Source organism: Bombus pascuorum, chromosome 11 (assembly GCF_905332965.1).
Source record: "Bombus pascuorum chromosome 11, iyBomPasc1.1, whole genome shotgun sequence".
Classification (NCBI taxonomy): domain Eukaryota; kingdom Metazoa; phylum Arthropoda; class Insecta; order Hymenoptera; family Apidae; genus Bombus; species Bombus pascuorum.
Window position 1 is genome coordinate 12889840 of NC_083498.1, and position 16008 is coordinate 12905847.

Sequence of the window (16008 nt, forward strand, 5' to 3'; positions counted from 1 at the left end):
TTCCCGTCCCAAACGACCAGTGGCGTAGCGAACGCTTTATATGGCGATATGGTCCTTTGACCGTGTACTTGCATACTTACTGTCGGCCGTATCCCTTTGAGACGCACGTACGTACGCATACATCGCCGTATACCCGCGGTATAAGCGAAATGGACAGGAATGTACACGGGAAAACAAGTCAAAAACCTGGAATAAAATGTTTATATATATATGACGCTCGGTTTTCGAAAAGAATCAAGTTTGAAAATTTGCCAAGTATTCTTCGACTTGGTTTATTCTAAACCGAACGATAGTAAATAATCGATAGCAAGTTGTTCTACGTTTGGAAATAAATAAAAAATATAGAGATTTATCGAGGAAGATGAATTTGAAAATGTATCTCAGATCAACTGCTAACCAAACACGGTCTTTGCCTATTTTCGCACGTAAAGCAAGTAGATCGTTTACGCGTACCTAGTTGGTAATTGGTTAAGTTTAAGTATATTTTCTCGAAAGCGAAGCGTCGCGAAAAACTCGCATTCGACATTTTTGACTTTGATATTCGCGCGACCAAAACGATGAAAATTCTCGTTGACGATGTTCGGTAGAGATTTCGGACGAAACGGTTGCCTACGCCACTGTTCGCGAATCCTTTCACACTAATAACACGAACAATCTGAAATCTTATTCCAGAACGTACGTCAGAGATCGACGCAAAGAGGAATACGTTAAACGCTGGACGAAGCGACAGCCGCGCGAAAGGAGATTGGAAATTTACAAATAGAAAGAATCTTGGTCGCGTGCAACGAAAGCGCCGAGGATCGAATTCGTGTTTGCGGTACGCGAGGTTACGATGGTTCTCTAACTGCCTGTTGCAGCTCTGACATCGAGGGAAAGGAAGAAACGAATCTCCGTGGGTGTCGAGTCGGTCGACATTGGCGAATCGACGATCGAAGCCTCGATCCGAAGTCGAAGAAGGATCTAGCATCTAGCGCATGCGGAGGCATCTCTCGCACCGTCGTTAAAGTGAAAGGCACTGGTGCTACGTGCCTACGAGTGTCGTGTCCGAGTACGCGAATCCGCGGAACACACGTGACATTTTTACGATGGCATGCTAACGCGCCACTAGGATTCGCTGTTGTAACGATTATTCGAGGGGATCGTTAGCGGCGTGTCTCGTGCACGATCTCTGCTGATATTTAAAGGAGACGCAAGCGACACGAACTATACCAAAGAGAGAAAGAGAGAGAGAGAGAGAGAGACAAGGACGGATCGTCGCACGTGATTACACGACACTATAGTTAGTTTCTTTTGTAATGTGAACGCGCGCTGCGATCGAGCTTCGTCCTCGGTCACGGGGTGGAAGAACGATAAAGAGGGGTTACGCAGCGTGTGGAAGAAGAAACCTGCGCGTTCTGAATGCTCGATTCCGCGACGGCTTACCGATCGCGCCCCATCCCCATGAAGCTTCGTTCGGCGTGTCTGTTTCTCGCGAATAGCAAAAGGTCGCGTTGTGGACACGCGTCTCTGTAAATGCCTAAATCGACGATCGATACGGAAGAAGCTCGCTGGTACGAACGTTACGCAAGAAAGCCGCTCCTTGACCCTGGGATCGTACACCGTGAATCGAGGAAACCAACGCGATACGGCGCGACGAGTGAAAAGTCCGGTTTCGCGTAACCCGTTCGACGTCGTGCGTGCTTTGCTCGATATACGTGTACGCGTACTTTGTGGCGGGAAACGTCGGTTTTTGACCGGCAGAGGGGGCCAACGAACTCGAGTCGACTCGATAGGTGGTTGCCCCGCGGTGTCAGCACCAGAAACGGCGGGACCTACGCCGGACGACCTCGAACCTCGAACTCGACTCGACTCGACCAAGCCGTCCAACAGCTTGTCGACGTCCTTCCTGTTGTCCTTGGTCCTCGGTGAAGGGGGACTGCTCGGCCCTGGTGGTGTCCTGGGGCCGCAGATGGGAGCTGGTCTGCCGGAGCCCGACAGGGTGACCAACCCCGGAAAACTATACCAGCCGACCGGACTTCCGCTCCAGGCCTACGCTCTTCCTCTCGTTCGTCGCCCACCAGGCTTCTCTCCATCGATTCGGCCGCGTAAACTCGATCAAGCTGGAATTGATGGAGTTGGAGAACATCGTGGCGAACACTGTGTACCTCAAAGCGAGAGAAGGTGAGTGACTAGTTATTATCTACTAAAAATCTTAAATAAAGTAAACGACCCGGAGAAGCAGCTTTTTAATTTCGTTGGTTCTTGCAATTTGCACTGGATATCTTTAACACAGAAAAATATTGCTTTTAAAGTTTGCATTTATAGCTTTCGTTTCTATCTCGAGATAGCTCCAACACCTAAAATAAATTCTAACAGTTACGTTCTCTTCCTTTTCTTAGCATGCCATTTATGTTTTTCTTCGCCAGAATATACATCATTTTTTATCGTTTTTTTAAATATGTATATAGTCCGCCATTTACATCGCTCAATTATTTGCTGTGTAGACGGTTGTGTACCCGTAGAAACGTTATTCGCTTCTGTCTTTCTCTTTTCCCATGGAGCGAATACTAACCTACCTTTACGCTAAATGGACGACACCTGTATCATTTGACCAACAGCTTTGTTGCCACCGGAACCACTACATATTTGCTTGCTATCTTTCGAGTCGATGTTCTTTCGTCGAGTTGGGCGTATATATTTGCTCGTAGACGAGCTTATATTTATTTATAGCCGTCTGGCGTTTTCAGGAAGCGATTCGTACGAAGGTTCTATTATTCTCAATATCTAATCTCTAGTTCCTCTTAGAAGTTAGCTTTTGCGAACGCGAGTCAATAAAAGCAAAGTCTCGTACGTTTCCTTTTTACTAGACGTAAAGGCAGAAGTCATAATATTTGTTCAACCGAAACGTTGCTTATCGTCGTGTCGGTTTTTATCGATTTATCGATCATGGATATCTAGAAAATCGCTAAATCCTAGACTGAGAATCTCTGCACAGCTATGTAAAAGAGAGGAAAAATGTAATGCCAAGTATCGAGAGTTTTATACATATACGCAGATACGGTTTCACGATACGAAGCCCACGTTCCGTATCATCGGCACTGACATTAAATTTCCGGTTCTTGCTCCGTATCTAACTCGTTCCATTCCATCTTACGTAATTGTTTTGTTACGTTGTCGCGATACAACGCTGTTCCCCCGTACGCCACGTGTTCCTGGTTACACTAAACACCGTAATACGTCTCCTGTCCATCGTTGAGACAGCGAACAACCATCGTACGCGAGCACAAAGTAGATAGACGGTAGCTGATTCAAACGGAAATATTTTTTTAACGCAAACTATTAACTAAATATCGAAGAGCTTACGGGTATAACAGCGTTGGAGAGACATTTTGAACGTTTCTTCGTTGGAGTCTTGTCGATGTAGAAATCGTAGAAATTCAATGGTAGACGGTATACGGTAATTACCGAAACGATATTTCGTTCCGATCGAAGTGAATTCCATGAAACGTTTACTATTACACCGTTGAAACGCGCCGGTTCCATCCACCGGTAAATTTCACGCGCGGACGGCTCGCAAGTTTTCATAAAGCACGTTCTAAATTGTCTTTGCGGCGGAAACGTTTCTACGATAATTAAATGGCTTCGCGGTATCCTGCCTATTTTCCGAACTGTTTTGCAAGTTTTGCAAATCACGCGTTTCATTATCCAAATTCTAAAATTTCTGACGTTACATTGGTAATCGATTAGGAATATTCGACAATTTTTATAAAATCCAGATTTAAATTGCGAATTAATCGCGAACTTATGCATATAAATGATAATTCACACATAAAAACTTCGATAGAAACAGCGATCGTTTCTCGGTCGACTAAAATTCCAAACTTCTCTTGTATCTAGATTTTTCGAAACATTTCTTATATTTAGGACCCTTTTATTTCAAATTTAATCGATAGATTCAGAATTTAATACCGGGTCGATCTTAGATTTTTAAAAAGATATATACATTTAAAAAATCTGTATCTCAAATTTGACTCGTCGAACAATTCGATCAAATAATTCGTTGATAAAAAAATTTAATACAAATTACGAATCGTTCCACTTTCGGTTCAACTTCCGAAAGAATATTTCAAATGTCTGAAACGTCGGGCGTGGAAATATACAAGCGTAGGGAAACGAAGGAAAAATATAGCAAAACTTTGCACGATACTCGTTCTACTCGTGACCAACAGTCGTCTCGATATTCCCACGAATATTTATTCACCGTATACGAAATTACGTTGCCATTAGAGAGGCTGCAGTAACGGCCCCTGGTCCAGGCCACTCCGCGCCAACGGTTTACATGCAAATGGCTTAATGGGAACCTGCGCCGGCACAGGATCCTAATTAAACTGCATACTTTACGTTACGTTCTTGCTCTTTGTATCGCGTGCAATAAAGTGCAGCGAGGATTGACACGCGCTCGCAAGCGTGCTCGCGCCCGCGCACCGCCGGTAATTGCAGATTTCATGCGAAGTCCAAAGGCGGCGGCGTCGTTAAGGAAGCTAAACTTTGCTTTACCTAAAGCGTCCCGCGGTACCGCCGCGCCAAGCGGAATACTAATTAGACTAACTTCTAACACGGCCGTACGAACTGATTACAGAACTCTTCTCTCTCTCTCTCTCTCTCTCTCTCTTTTCCCCTCTTTCATATATATATATATATATATATATTTATGTATTTATATGCATGTTCTGCGAAACCGCCTCGAGTCGATTTTACGTCCACGTTTAAGCGGGGGAGGCTTTAAACAAGGATAGATGCGTTTCTGATGGTTATCGATGAAACATGGCGACGAGAATGGTTCTGATTCAGTGGTGGCGAGCCTTTTCATATGCGCGTGCTAGAAATTTATAATAAATAATATTTATCGAGTTGCTAACGTGCGTGCCGGGCAGTTTTTAATAGGCGAAGAAATAAATTAACGCAGAATTTTATCGAAGCAAGTAAGTTTAAAAATTAACGTAGAACCTTATAAACATAAACTTATATCTTGACATGCCTATTACACAAAAAAAAGCGAATGATTTGTAAACGTGTAAAACGATGTCACTGGCTAGAAAATTAGTCGTATTTTTCGCTTCGTATCTGCGCGATGGAATGGCCGGTGTAACAGCAGAATATTCGATTACACGCAGTAAACAATAAGATGATATCGTATTAATAACTTAATAATACGTAGGACTCCTCCATTCTCGATAAGTTTATTCCATTTTATATACTCTTAATCCGATATTCTCTTATTGTGTCCGATACCTCGCAGGTACCTGTATAGAAATAAACATATCGTTCCGACTTTTTTTAAACCGCCACCACAAACAGGTAAGAACAAAGAAAGCTCTGATAAACAGAAAGAAAGAGAAAGGTTCCATAAAAGAAAGAATTCCTGAACAGAAAGGATTACATTTTGCAGATTCAACGAAACAACCACTTCGGACCGCGATCCCCGTAAAAACCCCCGTCAGAACCTCCGATAAACTCGTGGAACCTCGATCCAATCTTATCGAAGCTCTTCTAGCGTGAAGGAATCTTCGCGAAGGGGAAGTGGTGCACCTTTCGTCCGATTGAAATGCGATAAACCATAGGCAAGGAATAGCGAAGATTCCATCGATTCGTTGGCGAGGAATGGGCGTGTTGCGCGGCTGTTTGGCTCGAAGAAGTAGCGAATTTTAATTAGCGTAGTGGCAAGCCATTCTCTTCGTATCCTATGGCGAAAGCATCGACGAACAGAGAGATCGAAAGAAAGAAAAAGAGAGAGCGTGTTGCGTGGCAAAGGCAGAAGTAGGTAAATGGGCTCGCGTGATGCGCCAACGACGTCAATGAGTTTATAATCGCATCGTCCGCGTCTCGTTGAACTTTACAAACGTATATATACGGTAGAATCTTTATATTATCAGGACCGAAATCGATTACGTAGTTGCTCGATCGATTGTATCGAGCAATATCGACGAACGTAGAATTTGAGAATAATTGCTCGTGGAGGAAGATTGGAAGACAAGAATAGAAACTGGAGCGGATTGTTACATTCGGCGAACAATGATTTCTTAACAGGAGCATTATCTTGATCTTTGAGAAATACTTTCCAAAGATTTTGTAAGTGGAAAATTTAACGAGTAGACGGAGATTAATTTGCCGTTTGTTATATTTATAAAGGTATATCATTCTTTACAATATTTAGCAGTTAAAACCGTTTTACTTCTAAATTACACCTCTTTCATTGTATTTCTAAAGTGCATAAACATCCACGGTCTATAAGATAATATTTTTATATATATCGAAATAAAATTATCCTCACAGCCGAAAAATAAATTTCCTAGAAGGTTTAACGAGTTTGTCGTTGCGCCTTCTTTATTCTACGATATTATTTAGCTTCCTTTCTTTTCTTTTTTTTTTTTTTAATTTTTTTTTTACTAAAACCATCAGAAATGGATATAATAAATTTCTGTGTACCGGTAGTTGCAAACGTGATCTGATTGCATTTGCAATTCCGGAAAGGGACACCGATTATTTTGAAACGTCACGTTTCTCTTGACGCACATCGGGTCGTACAAGAAATATTAAATCGAAAAATCTACGCATACCGTTCGCTACTATTCGGTACCGCTGCGTCTTCTTTATCCATTTGCAATATATTTCTAGCTACGATACCGTATATTACAATTATTGATTTTACCAATTGTCGAATTCGAAATACGAAACTTGATATTCTGAAATTCGTCGTAGCAGAAATATTACACGATAGTAAAAATAGTAGAAATCCTAGCGAAGGGGAAACTTATACGATGGAATGTTTTTCCTCCAATCATCATCGTTATGCGTTTCGAATCGTCGATATTTCCATTCACTGGGTTTTGTTACTGAAATTCGTCGTACAAAAAGTCGAATCTCTTAGTGGACTCTTTAAAATCAGTACGGTCGTTGATCATAACGATGGTCTAGAAAACGATTTCATCGAGCACTCGAGCCACGAATTCCTCGCTTTCTATTCGCACGTACATCCAGAATTTACCCCCGTTCCATTAATTTGCAAATTTATTCCGCTTCTATTGTACGTTATTAAGCGCAAACAGCAAAAATTCGTTGCGAGACGAACGAACCATCGCATCTTGCGTCGTGCGCGTTATTTTCTAAAACGTTCTTTCCTCGCTTAGTAACTGGTTGCATCGTTCTTCTTAAAATTAGTTTAACTAATGATATTAGTGTAAGAAATCTGGATGGTAATGCGGTGTAATCAACACGAGACGTGGATGTCTCGGCGAATAAGAGAAGGAAGATGTAACGATCCAGGTAAAGAAAATATAAAAGTAAAAAAGAGAAGACAGAAAATAACCGCGATAAAGAAAACATAGCGGTAAAGATAGAAATAAAAAATAATTGGGCGAATAAAAACACAAGAGTAAAAATTTGTTACGGGTATCGTTACGGGTATATCTTTTTGGAAAATTTTTTTTGCTGTTTATTTACATTCTAGGTTTGTTTATTTACGTTCTGGATTTGTCTGCTTACTTTCTGCAATTGCTTTTTTACATTTTTAGATCGTTCGCTTTCATTCTCGAATTAGTCGTTTATTTTTCCCAGTTGCTCATTTCTGCCTTTCGATCGTTCGCTTTTATTTCTCTCTGTCTATTTTCATCGTACGTCGATGGTTTCGTTTTTTAATGGTTTCGCGAATGGAATTTTTCGGTTTCTCCGTTGAATATATTTAACAACAATAGCGTGTTGATCGAAGCTCTTTGAGACGTGCATAGAAGGAAGACTCGCTTATCGCTGTTTTATTTAAAGTCCATAACGGGGCAAATACAATAACAATTCCGTGGCAATGATAATACATATAGAGATAGTGACTGGAGCGAAACAAAGACGAAACCAGTTAATATTTCATATTGTCAGTTTGTTTGTTTGCTGACTAACGCGATAGAGTATATTGTACGTGATTACATTAGCAACCATATATCGCGTCTATAAATGAAATTAATTAATAAAAAGTAAGATTAATCCGTCACGATTAAGAATAAGAATTATATTCTTATATTACTACACGTATGTACGTATTCTTGCTTTATAAATAGGAAGTAGTAACGAAACAAATACGACAAAGGAATTTATATATCTAATACGTATATGTATTTGAAATTTATAATTCGAAATTTTTTAGTCGATATGTTTTAAATATAAATTCACTGTTCTCGGATCGTTGTGTCTTTAATTAAGAAATTCGAAAAACCAAGAATGTAAAAAGGCAAAAGTCAAACTGTCTTTAACGTCGATGCTCGATGAAGGAGAACGATTAGAGGAAAAACAGACGGAAGCGAAAGAAAGAAGAGCAGAGAAGTCCTTCGTCGAGTAGATAATAGTCGTCGCTGATTTATCACGAGAACGTACCACGTACAACGTTCTCTGATCTAGCCACGCGATTCGACTCCTCTTTTCCGCCTCCACAACCTTCGAGTGCACGCTCGCGGAAACGCGATCGGTTGTTCGCGCAAAATCTACCCTGGGCGTCTATCGATCTACCTCGTCGTCCGTTCCATCTCGTCTTTTCCACGACGATCGATGTCGTCCCGACTGAATTTCCACCATTGCCCTTTCTTCTCGTACTATACGTTCCTATCTGCACCGAAATAGGGCAGATCCCTTTTGAAACTCGAAAGCCGATTGGACCATACCACTCTGGAATTGTAAGCCAAGAAAGGCTAAATTTTAGGTTTAATTTTCTTCTTCCTTTGCTTCTCTCTTTTATAAATCGGGTTTTGGACATTTTTTCAATTTATGATATTTTCGATATTTCCTTGGTTTTGTTAATGGTAAAATCGTCCTTTCTTCCTTTCTTCGATCGTTGTTTTATCGTAGAAACGGTTTAAATCAAGCGATATTTTTGCCAGCGAAGGAAAAAAGTGGCTTGGACGATTTTCAATTCACATTGTCAACAAAAATTAATTTATTAACTTTTGACGTCAGAATTCCTTTGTCCTTCTTTCCTTAAAGAATAATCTTCAACTTGCGTTGCTGTTGATCTTACGGTTCTTACTCGATGATATTCCCTCGATCTTCTACGATAAAATTATATTTTTCTCCCTCTTCTCCTCTTATTTTTTTTTCTTTTTTCCTTTGACGAGCTTTCAATCGCGCCGAATAATTTTTCTAGTTTCACCGTCAATTAGTGGGATAAAAACGAGTTGGATAAAAACGATTCTTTTAAACCGAGAAGAAAGAGTAAGATCGATAGTCGTTACTTGCAAGTTTCTTGCTAAATAAATATATGCAGCCCGTTGATTCCAGAGAAAGCCGACGAGTCATCAATTTCGCATTAGTTTTATCACATAGTCGATTGAAAAGATACAAAGCGTACCGAATGATGATCCATTGGTCACCCGTGTTGTCTTTTGTAGAGAAAAGGTAAAACCTCTTCGTCCTGTCGATACTTTGGAATCTATTAATTACCGGCTGCCTCGACCGGAACCGCGCTTCTTCGATCGCGGTATCCTGCAAGTCGAAAACTACCTCGAATTCTGTAGCTGCGCTCTCCCGTCTTCGTTATATATAACGGCAAATTCAATCCGACGTTATACCAGACACGTGTGATGGAATCTATCGGCGGAAAAGAAGGACTGCTGGAAATAAGGTGGACGCAAGTTATTACTTGTAATATTTTGTTAGGGGAGAATTTGAGAATATTTTATCGAATGCCTCTACGAACGTAACGAATTATTTAAAAAAGGAAGAGAAAGGAAACAGATTAATTTCCCACGTAAGAAGAAGAAGGATGTTATATAAAAAATAAATATCGCGCTTCCCACAATTTACTCTTATTTTTAAATGTATACCTGTATTTATCGTTTAAAGTATCGCGATCTCGAATCAACTATGTTTTTATCTTGCACAAATTATCAACTACCATACAATTTCAATTACGAACGTGCCGCTTTGCAACGTCGAAATCGCAGAAACGACTCCTCTATTGCAGTTTTAATTAGCGCGAGTCTCGCAAGACGAGAATCGTTGCGTAATCGAAACGCTTCGAGCCAGGGAAATCGCCGTTCCCTCGTCAATTTATTTTCCTCTATATAACGCTAGTATCGTTGATAAATCAACAGACCACCGATTGTTCGATGTTTATAAAACGCGTTGCGATGCTTTTTCTTTTAATTCCAATTTATCGATCTTAATCGTATTACCGTTGTTTTGCAGGCGGTGGTGACAGCAACAAGGGTAAGAGTAAAAAATGGCGAAAGATACTCCAGTTTCCACACATTTCCCAATGCATCGGCCTAAAAGATAAGCTGGGTAAGTTCTCGCACGCGCGTTGTGCGTTAGAATCGTATTTTCTCGAATTCTGCTCGTTGAAACGATATTTGATCCAGTAATAAATTCGTCCTCTGTCCGTCGTTACTCGGATCGCGCATCTGGAACCCTATAAGCATCTTATAATTTACATCTCGCATCTCGCGTCTCGCGTCTCGCATCCTATTATCACCTATACCACAACAAATTGTCTATTTTCCGTACTTTGTACATCGAAAGTCGCATATTTCGCTTTACATTCTCTGTCCCACTTTTCGCGTTATTCGCATACTTTATGTACATATATCCTATATCCAGCGTTTAATATCCACTATGCTATATCTATTTTGCCAAGCCCGTTGCACAGTTCACGTTTCCACCCCACATTTCGTACTTCCTATACCTTATCTTATATCCTATATCCCACAACTATACCGTTATTCCATATCTTTCGTCTCACTTCCCATAGTTGATCTTTCCATTCCACATGCCGTGTTTCGTATTTCGTTTCTCGTATTCTGTATCCCACGTTAGCGTAACGCTTCGTGTTTCCCGTGTTCTTTTCTATATCCCCCGTATTCGCTATCCCTAGACCGCGCCATATCATCCTCCGCTCTACGTAAATTGACAATTTATAGAAATATATCGTATTACACCACTCGATCGTTTCTATATTTACATCTGACGACACGGAAATCGACAATTTTCATAATCGGTAAATCGTGGCACACGATATCCGTCTGGTCGGCCTTTCCCCGTGAATCTCGTGGCCAATCAACGCGTCGCCCTTCGACCACCCTGTGTCGGATTATCGAACGTCACGAGGCCACGAAAAAAAAATGTGAAAAGCTTTTATTAAGATAAGAAGCTGATGCAGCTACGTTGTCTCGGTTAATCAAGCCGCGATGAGAGCCCAAGGTTCGCAAAGTATCTCCTTTCGCTAGGTTTTTAGACCACCTTCCGCTTCGAATTCTCCCGTTAGGGATCAAATGTTACGGCTGATCGATGAATCACGGTTGATTGATCGTCGAACAACCAATTTTCGTGGGATGTTTTGTGATTGAAATTGGATGGATAGTCGCTGGAAGGGGGCAGATATCTCAGGGAGAAAGATTCCTGTTCGTCGAACCAGAGGATTCGTTGGATTCCATGTAATCCTGTGGATAGTGGTTTGACTCGAAGCTTCGGTAATGCAGACGTTTCTCCTTTTTTCAATTTTACGCTGGAAATTTTGTTTTTCAATCGCGCGTTACAAAATATCGACGTTAATCGGTTAATCTTAATCAGTTAGCGGCGAGCATCTTTGGCTCGGTATTCCCGTGTCTCGTTGATCGTCTGCTCGTTTCGTTCCATCATTCGTTCGTTCCAACATCCGTCGTTTACCGACCCGAACGATCGAAAAGACCGACGTCTAAGTTACGAAGATCGCTCGATCGAGCGCAATTTAAAACAATCAAGTTTTTTCTCGAATAGAATAACAACGATATTTGTTGATCGATCGAATACGTAGTTCGATACGTACTCGTCGACTGAAATTTATTTTTACGATTAAATTTTGCGTTGCGGCTTCGAACGTTCTATTAATCGTCGTACGGAATGAAATATTTATCGAAACGTAAAACGCCGTGAAATTGAATAATAAAATGCAACGATGGAAAGGAATCGATACGTGGCGTCGCGTCGCCGAGTTTCGCGAAATTAATTCCTCGGTCGGCAGGTTGAATCCATTGGGAGCAACCGACTGGATTTCAGGGCTGCCGATAATCGTGAAATCACGTCGAAAATGGCCGCAGATTATCAGAGTTTCCCTAGCAAACACGAGCCAAGAATATTCCTCGTGCAACTCGATTAATCCCACGCGATTCTCGACGCGATGCGACGCGACGTTTCGTAATAATTGAGAACCGACGGGAGCCCACCGATCGCTCGTAAAGAAATTAACACGACGTACAATTGACCGATTAATGCCTGCGAAACCGACTAGACTTTGCGTTAAAACCTATGCTTCCCATTTTATTATACGCAGCGTTTCGCGGTAGATGCTCGCGTAGACGAAAAACGCGAAAGATTTCAAGCGACAGCTTTAAATAATTTTTATCTTATTTTATAATAATACCTGTAGAATATTTCGAATTTTATGTTACCAAGTTGTTCGTAAGGACCCGTTCTAGAGTTAAATAGAAATTCAAATACAGAGCTATCGGATTCTTTGCTAAAAGCTCTTTGCAGGGGAAGTACGCGAATAAAGGTACAATGTCGAGGAGAAGATTTTGTATTAAACGTGTCGATAAACAGATATAGAAAAGAACGTTAAAGATCATTAGCATTTCGTAATGGTAGAATTCGAACGCGAGAACGATGGGAGTCGAATGAACTTTTTATGCGACAAAAGATAAATTTATGTTTTATTTACCATCGTTTATGTAGGCAAAGTCGTAACAACCTTTTGTTATTCGTTCGCCCGTTTGATCGGTGCAGACATCAGGTACAGCTATGTGGTGGATCAACAACCGATCGGTAGGCTGTTGTTCAGGCAATTTTGCCAGGACAAGAAGCCATCTTACCATCGGTACAATCTTTTCCTGGACGCCATCGAGAAGTACGAGATCGAGATGGATGAGAATCGGACCGAGCTGGCCAAGGACCTGTTCGAGCAATACCTGAAGAGGGAGGGCTCGGAGGTCGTCGACATCCTAAACGATTCTTTGATCGCCCAGTGCGAGGAGAGGCTCGGCAGTGGCGGCAAGGAGCTCTTTGTCGAAATCGCGCAGACCGTGAAAAACTTTCTGGCCGGCGAACCTTTTTCAGCTTTCCAAACCAGCTTTTATTTCTATAGGTAATTTATTTAAACTTTATTCTTTTTTTTTCCACCTAGTCAATTCGACGTTGGGATATCTTTTCCTCGGGGCGTTACACCTATTTACCTTTGTCACGGTCTCGCAGTCACGAGTAAATTCCGGCCATTTCGAATATTGGTAAAATTTCAAACGATGTTTCTGCTTGGAGATTAAACGACAGAGCAAAGGTATTTTTGATATTTGATGGATTTTACACGGCGAAGAACGACAGTACTCTATCGCGTATTAAATCGTATCGTATATTTAACAAGATATAGTATAGCATACGGAAAATGTATTTTTCATATCTGATAAATCTTAGCGGAGGGAAAAATTATGACGCGATATAACTGGTTGGTTACTAGCGAATAACTGTAATTACGTTTTGGATTTAACAAGGTGTGAAATATTTATCACCGAAAATAATCGTTTCATCCTTCTTTATGCATTTCCAACGAATTTACGACGAAACCCGTCGATCGTTCTTATCCGCGTGTTCCCGACAAAGCGTCCCATTAAGAGCCGATTAATCGTCAAATATTTGTCCATGACAGCACCATCTAGCCTCTTATCGGTACATATTTCATATCGATTCTAACGATCGTCCTCCTCTGCCAGGTATCTTCAATGGAAGTGGCTAGAGGCGCAGCCAGTCACGTACAAGACGTTCCGCATGTACAGGGTGCTAGGAAAGGGTGGATTTGGCGAAGTATGCGCTTGTCAGGTACGAGCAACAGGCAAGATGTACGCCTGCAAGAAACTGGAGAAGAAACGAATTAAAAAGCGCAAGGGTGAAGCCATGGTACTCATAGAGAAGAACATCTTGCAAAAAATCAACTCCAAATTCGTCGTATCCCTAGCCTATGCCTATGAAACCAAGGACGCGTTGTGTCTAGTCCTGACGATTATGAACGGAGGAGATTTGAAATTTCATATTTACAACATGGGCGGAGAACCCGGCTTCGACATCAACCGTGCTAGGTTTTACGCAGCCGAAGTAGTCTGCGGCCTGGAACACTTGCATCTGCAAGGAATCGTCTACAGAGATTGTAAGCCAGAAAACATTTTGTTAGACGATCATGGTCATGTAAGGATATCTGATCTTGGTCTGGCTGTGGAAATCACAGAAGGCGACATGGTCACGGGAAGAGTCGGAACGGTCGGATATATGGCGCCAGAGGTGATCGACAATGAGAAATATACCTTTTCACCGGACTGGTTCAGTTTTGGATGTCTTTTATACGAGATGATCGAAGGTCAAGCTCCCTTTCGCGCCAGGAAGGAGAAGGTGAAGCGAGAAGAGGTGGATAGGAGGGTGAAAGAAGATCAAGAAAGATATTCCACAAAGTTTACCGAAGAAGCAAAGAGTCTGTGTCAGCAATTGTTGAAGAAGAGCCCGAAGAACAGGTTAGGCTGCAAGTGCGGCAGACACGGTGCTAAGGAAGTAAAGTTGCATAGCTTCTTTCAGTGCTTGAACTGGAAAAGGGTCGAGGTCGGTATGTGGGAACCGCCGTTTGTGCCGGATGTGAGTAGGTGTCGTTCAAACCGATTCTACTTTGTCGTCGTTGCCTTTTCTCCATATAGTCTTTCTTCGTTTGAGAAAATTGGCATTTCTTTCATACTCCCGTGCTAAGAAAAATCCTCCAGATCCTTCGAAGCTTAGCTTGGCTAGCGTCCATTATTCTTCGTTATTTTCCTGCTCGTTATTTACAACAGTCTGTCAAACCCTTCTTTTTGTCATATACAGTCGTTAACGCGAGTAGTTATAGATCAAATAAAATATCAAAATAACTATATCGTACTTTGTATATGGCTGTGTTCAAAGATTTGGTATTCTACCGAGATTACTATATATATATATAAAAGATGACTATTATCGCGTGTTTTTTAATGGAAATCCTCATCGTTGATCGATTCTGCTTATAGCCTCACGCGGTGTACGCCAAGGACGTGTTGGATATCGAACAGTTTTCCACGGTAAAAGGTGTGAATTTGGACGCGACCGACGACACCTTTTACAGTAAATTCAATACCGGCAGCGTGTCCATCCCGTGGCAGAACGAGGTAAGCCTTTTAACGTTCCTTCGGTGTTTATATCCAGCGCTACAGAGAGATAGCGAGCGTCTCGACGCCGCGCTGTGAACAAGTAAAACGCGTACCGTTCCACCACTTACATCGAAAAATATGGCGTTCCAAAAGCATTCCTTGGCACGTCATAGACAGTCCGCTATCGTCCCAACGGAACCCATTTTAGCATTCAAAGCGATTTACACGCTGATCGACTGCAGTTTCGTTTATCATAAAGATTTATGCTCCGTTCGATCAAAGAGATTCTATTTTCTGCACAGTGAAACAGGCCCTCTTTATTCCAGATGATAGAGACTGAGTGTTTTAAGGAACTGAACGTGCTAGGTCCTAACAACACACCTACTCCTGATCTGTTGATCAACCATCCGCCACCGAATAACGAGAACAGAGGCTGTTTCCCATTCCGAAGACAGGTGGATCTTTTTCTTCTATTTCTATCCGTGTTTAAGTTACATACGTTAAATATAGACTATAGAGAGAAATTATGGAAAAAGGATTCGTCGATGACCGAGACAGTTGATTCCGTAAAGCGATATTCGCGATTTGAAATTCTAGATATTCCATCAACTCAACGATACCGTTCCTTTCTATCGCCGATCTTAGCCACCGTTTTTAAGATACGTAGTAAAAATGGCGGAGTCGGTCTTTGCTCGAACGGCTCTCGGCACCGAGCTTGGCTTGCTTTCCAACGACCGTAATATTATCGCTATTCTACGAGTTTGTCGTCTCCTATTCGACGAAACCGTACGATACAGTTTGCAATTTTTATCACAACGATTTTCTCTTT

At 41.5% G+C, this 16008-nt stretch overlaps 1 protein-coding gene across 2 annotated transcripts in view; it reads left to right on the forward strand.

Annotated features, from left to right (window-relative positions):
• LOC132911823 (G protein-coupled receptor kinase 2) overlaps nt 1-16008 on the forward strand; it is a 28891-nt gene that overhangs the window by 6580 nt on the left and 6303 nt on the right. The window contains exons 2-7 of one of the 2 annotated variants that reach the window (XM_060968795.1): nt 673-2160; nt 10204-10299; nt 12775-13132; nt 13752-14662; nt 15060-15197; nt 15506-15634. In XM_060968795.1, the coding sequence (XP_060824778.1) occupies nt 2109-2160; nt 10204-10299; nt 12775-13132; nt 13752-14662; nt 15060-15157 (1515 nt within the window). In that variant the 5' untranslated portion in view covers nt 673-2108 and the 3' untranslated portion in view covers nt 15158-15197; nt 15506-15634. Of the gene's footprint in view, nt 1-672; nt 2161-10203; nt 10300-12774; nt 13133-13751; nt 14663-15059; nt 15198-15505; nt 15635-16008 lie in introns of those variants that run through there. The other variant, XM_060968794.1, reaches the window with a different exon arrangement.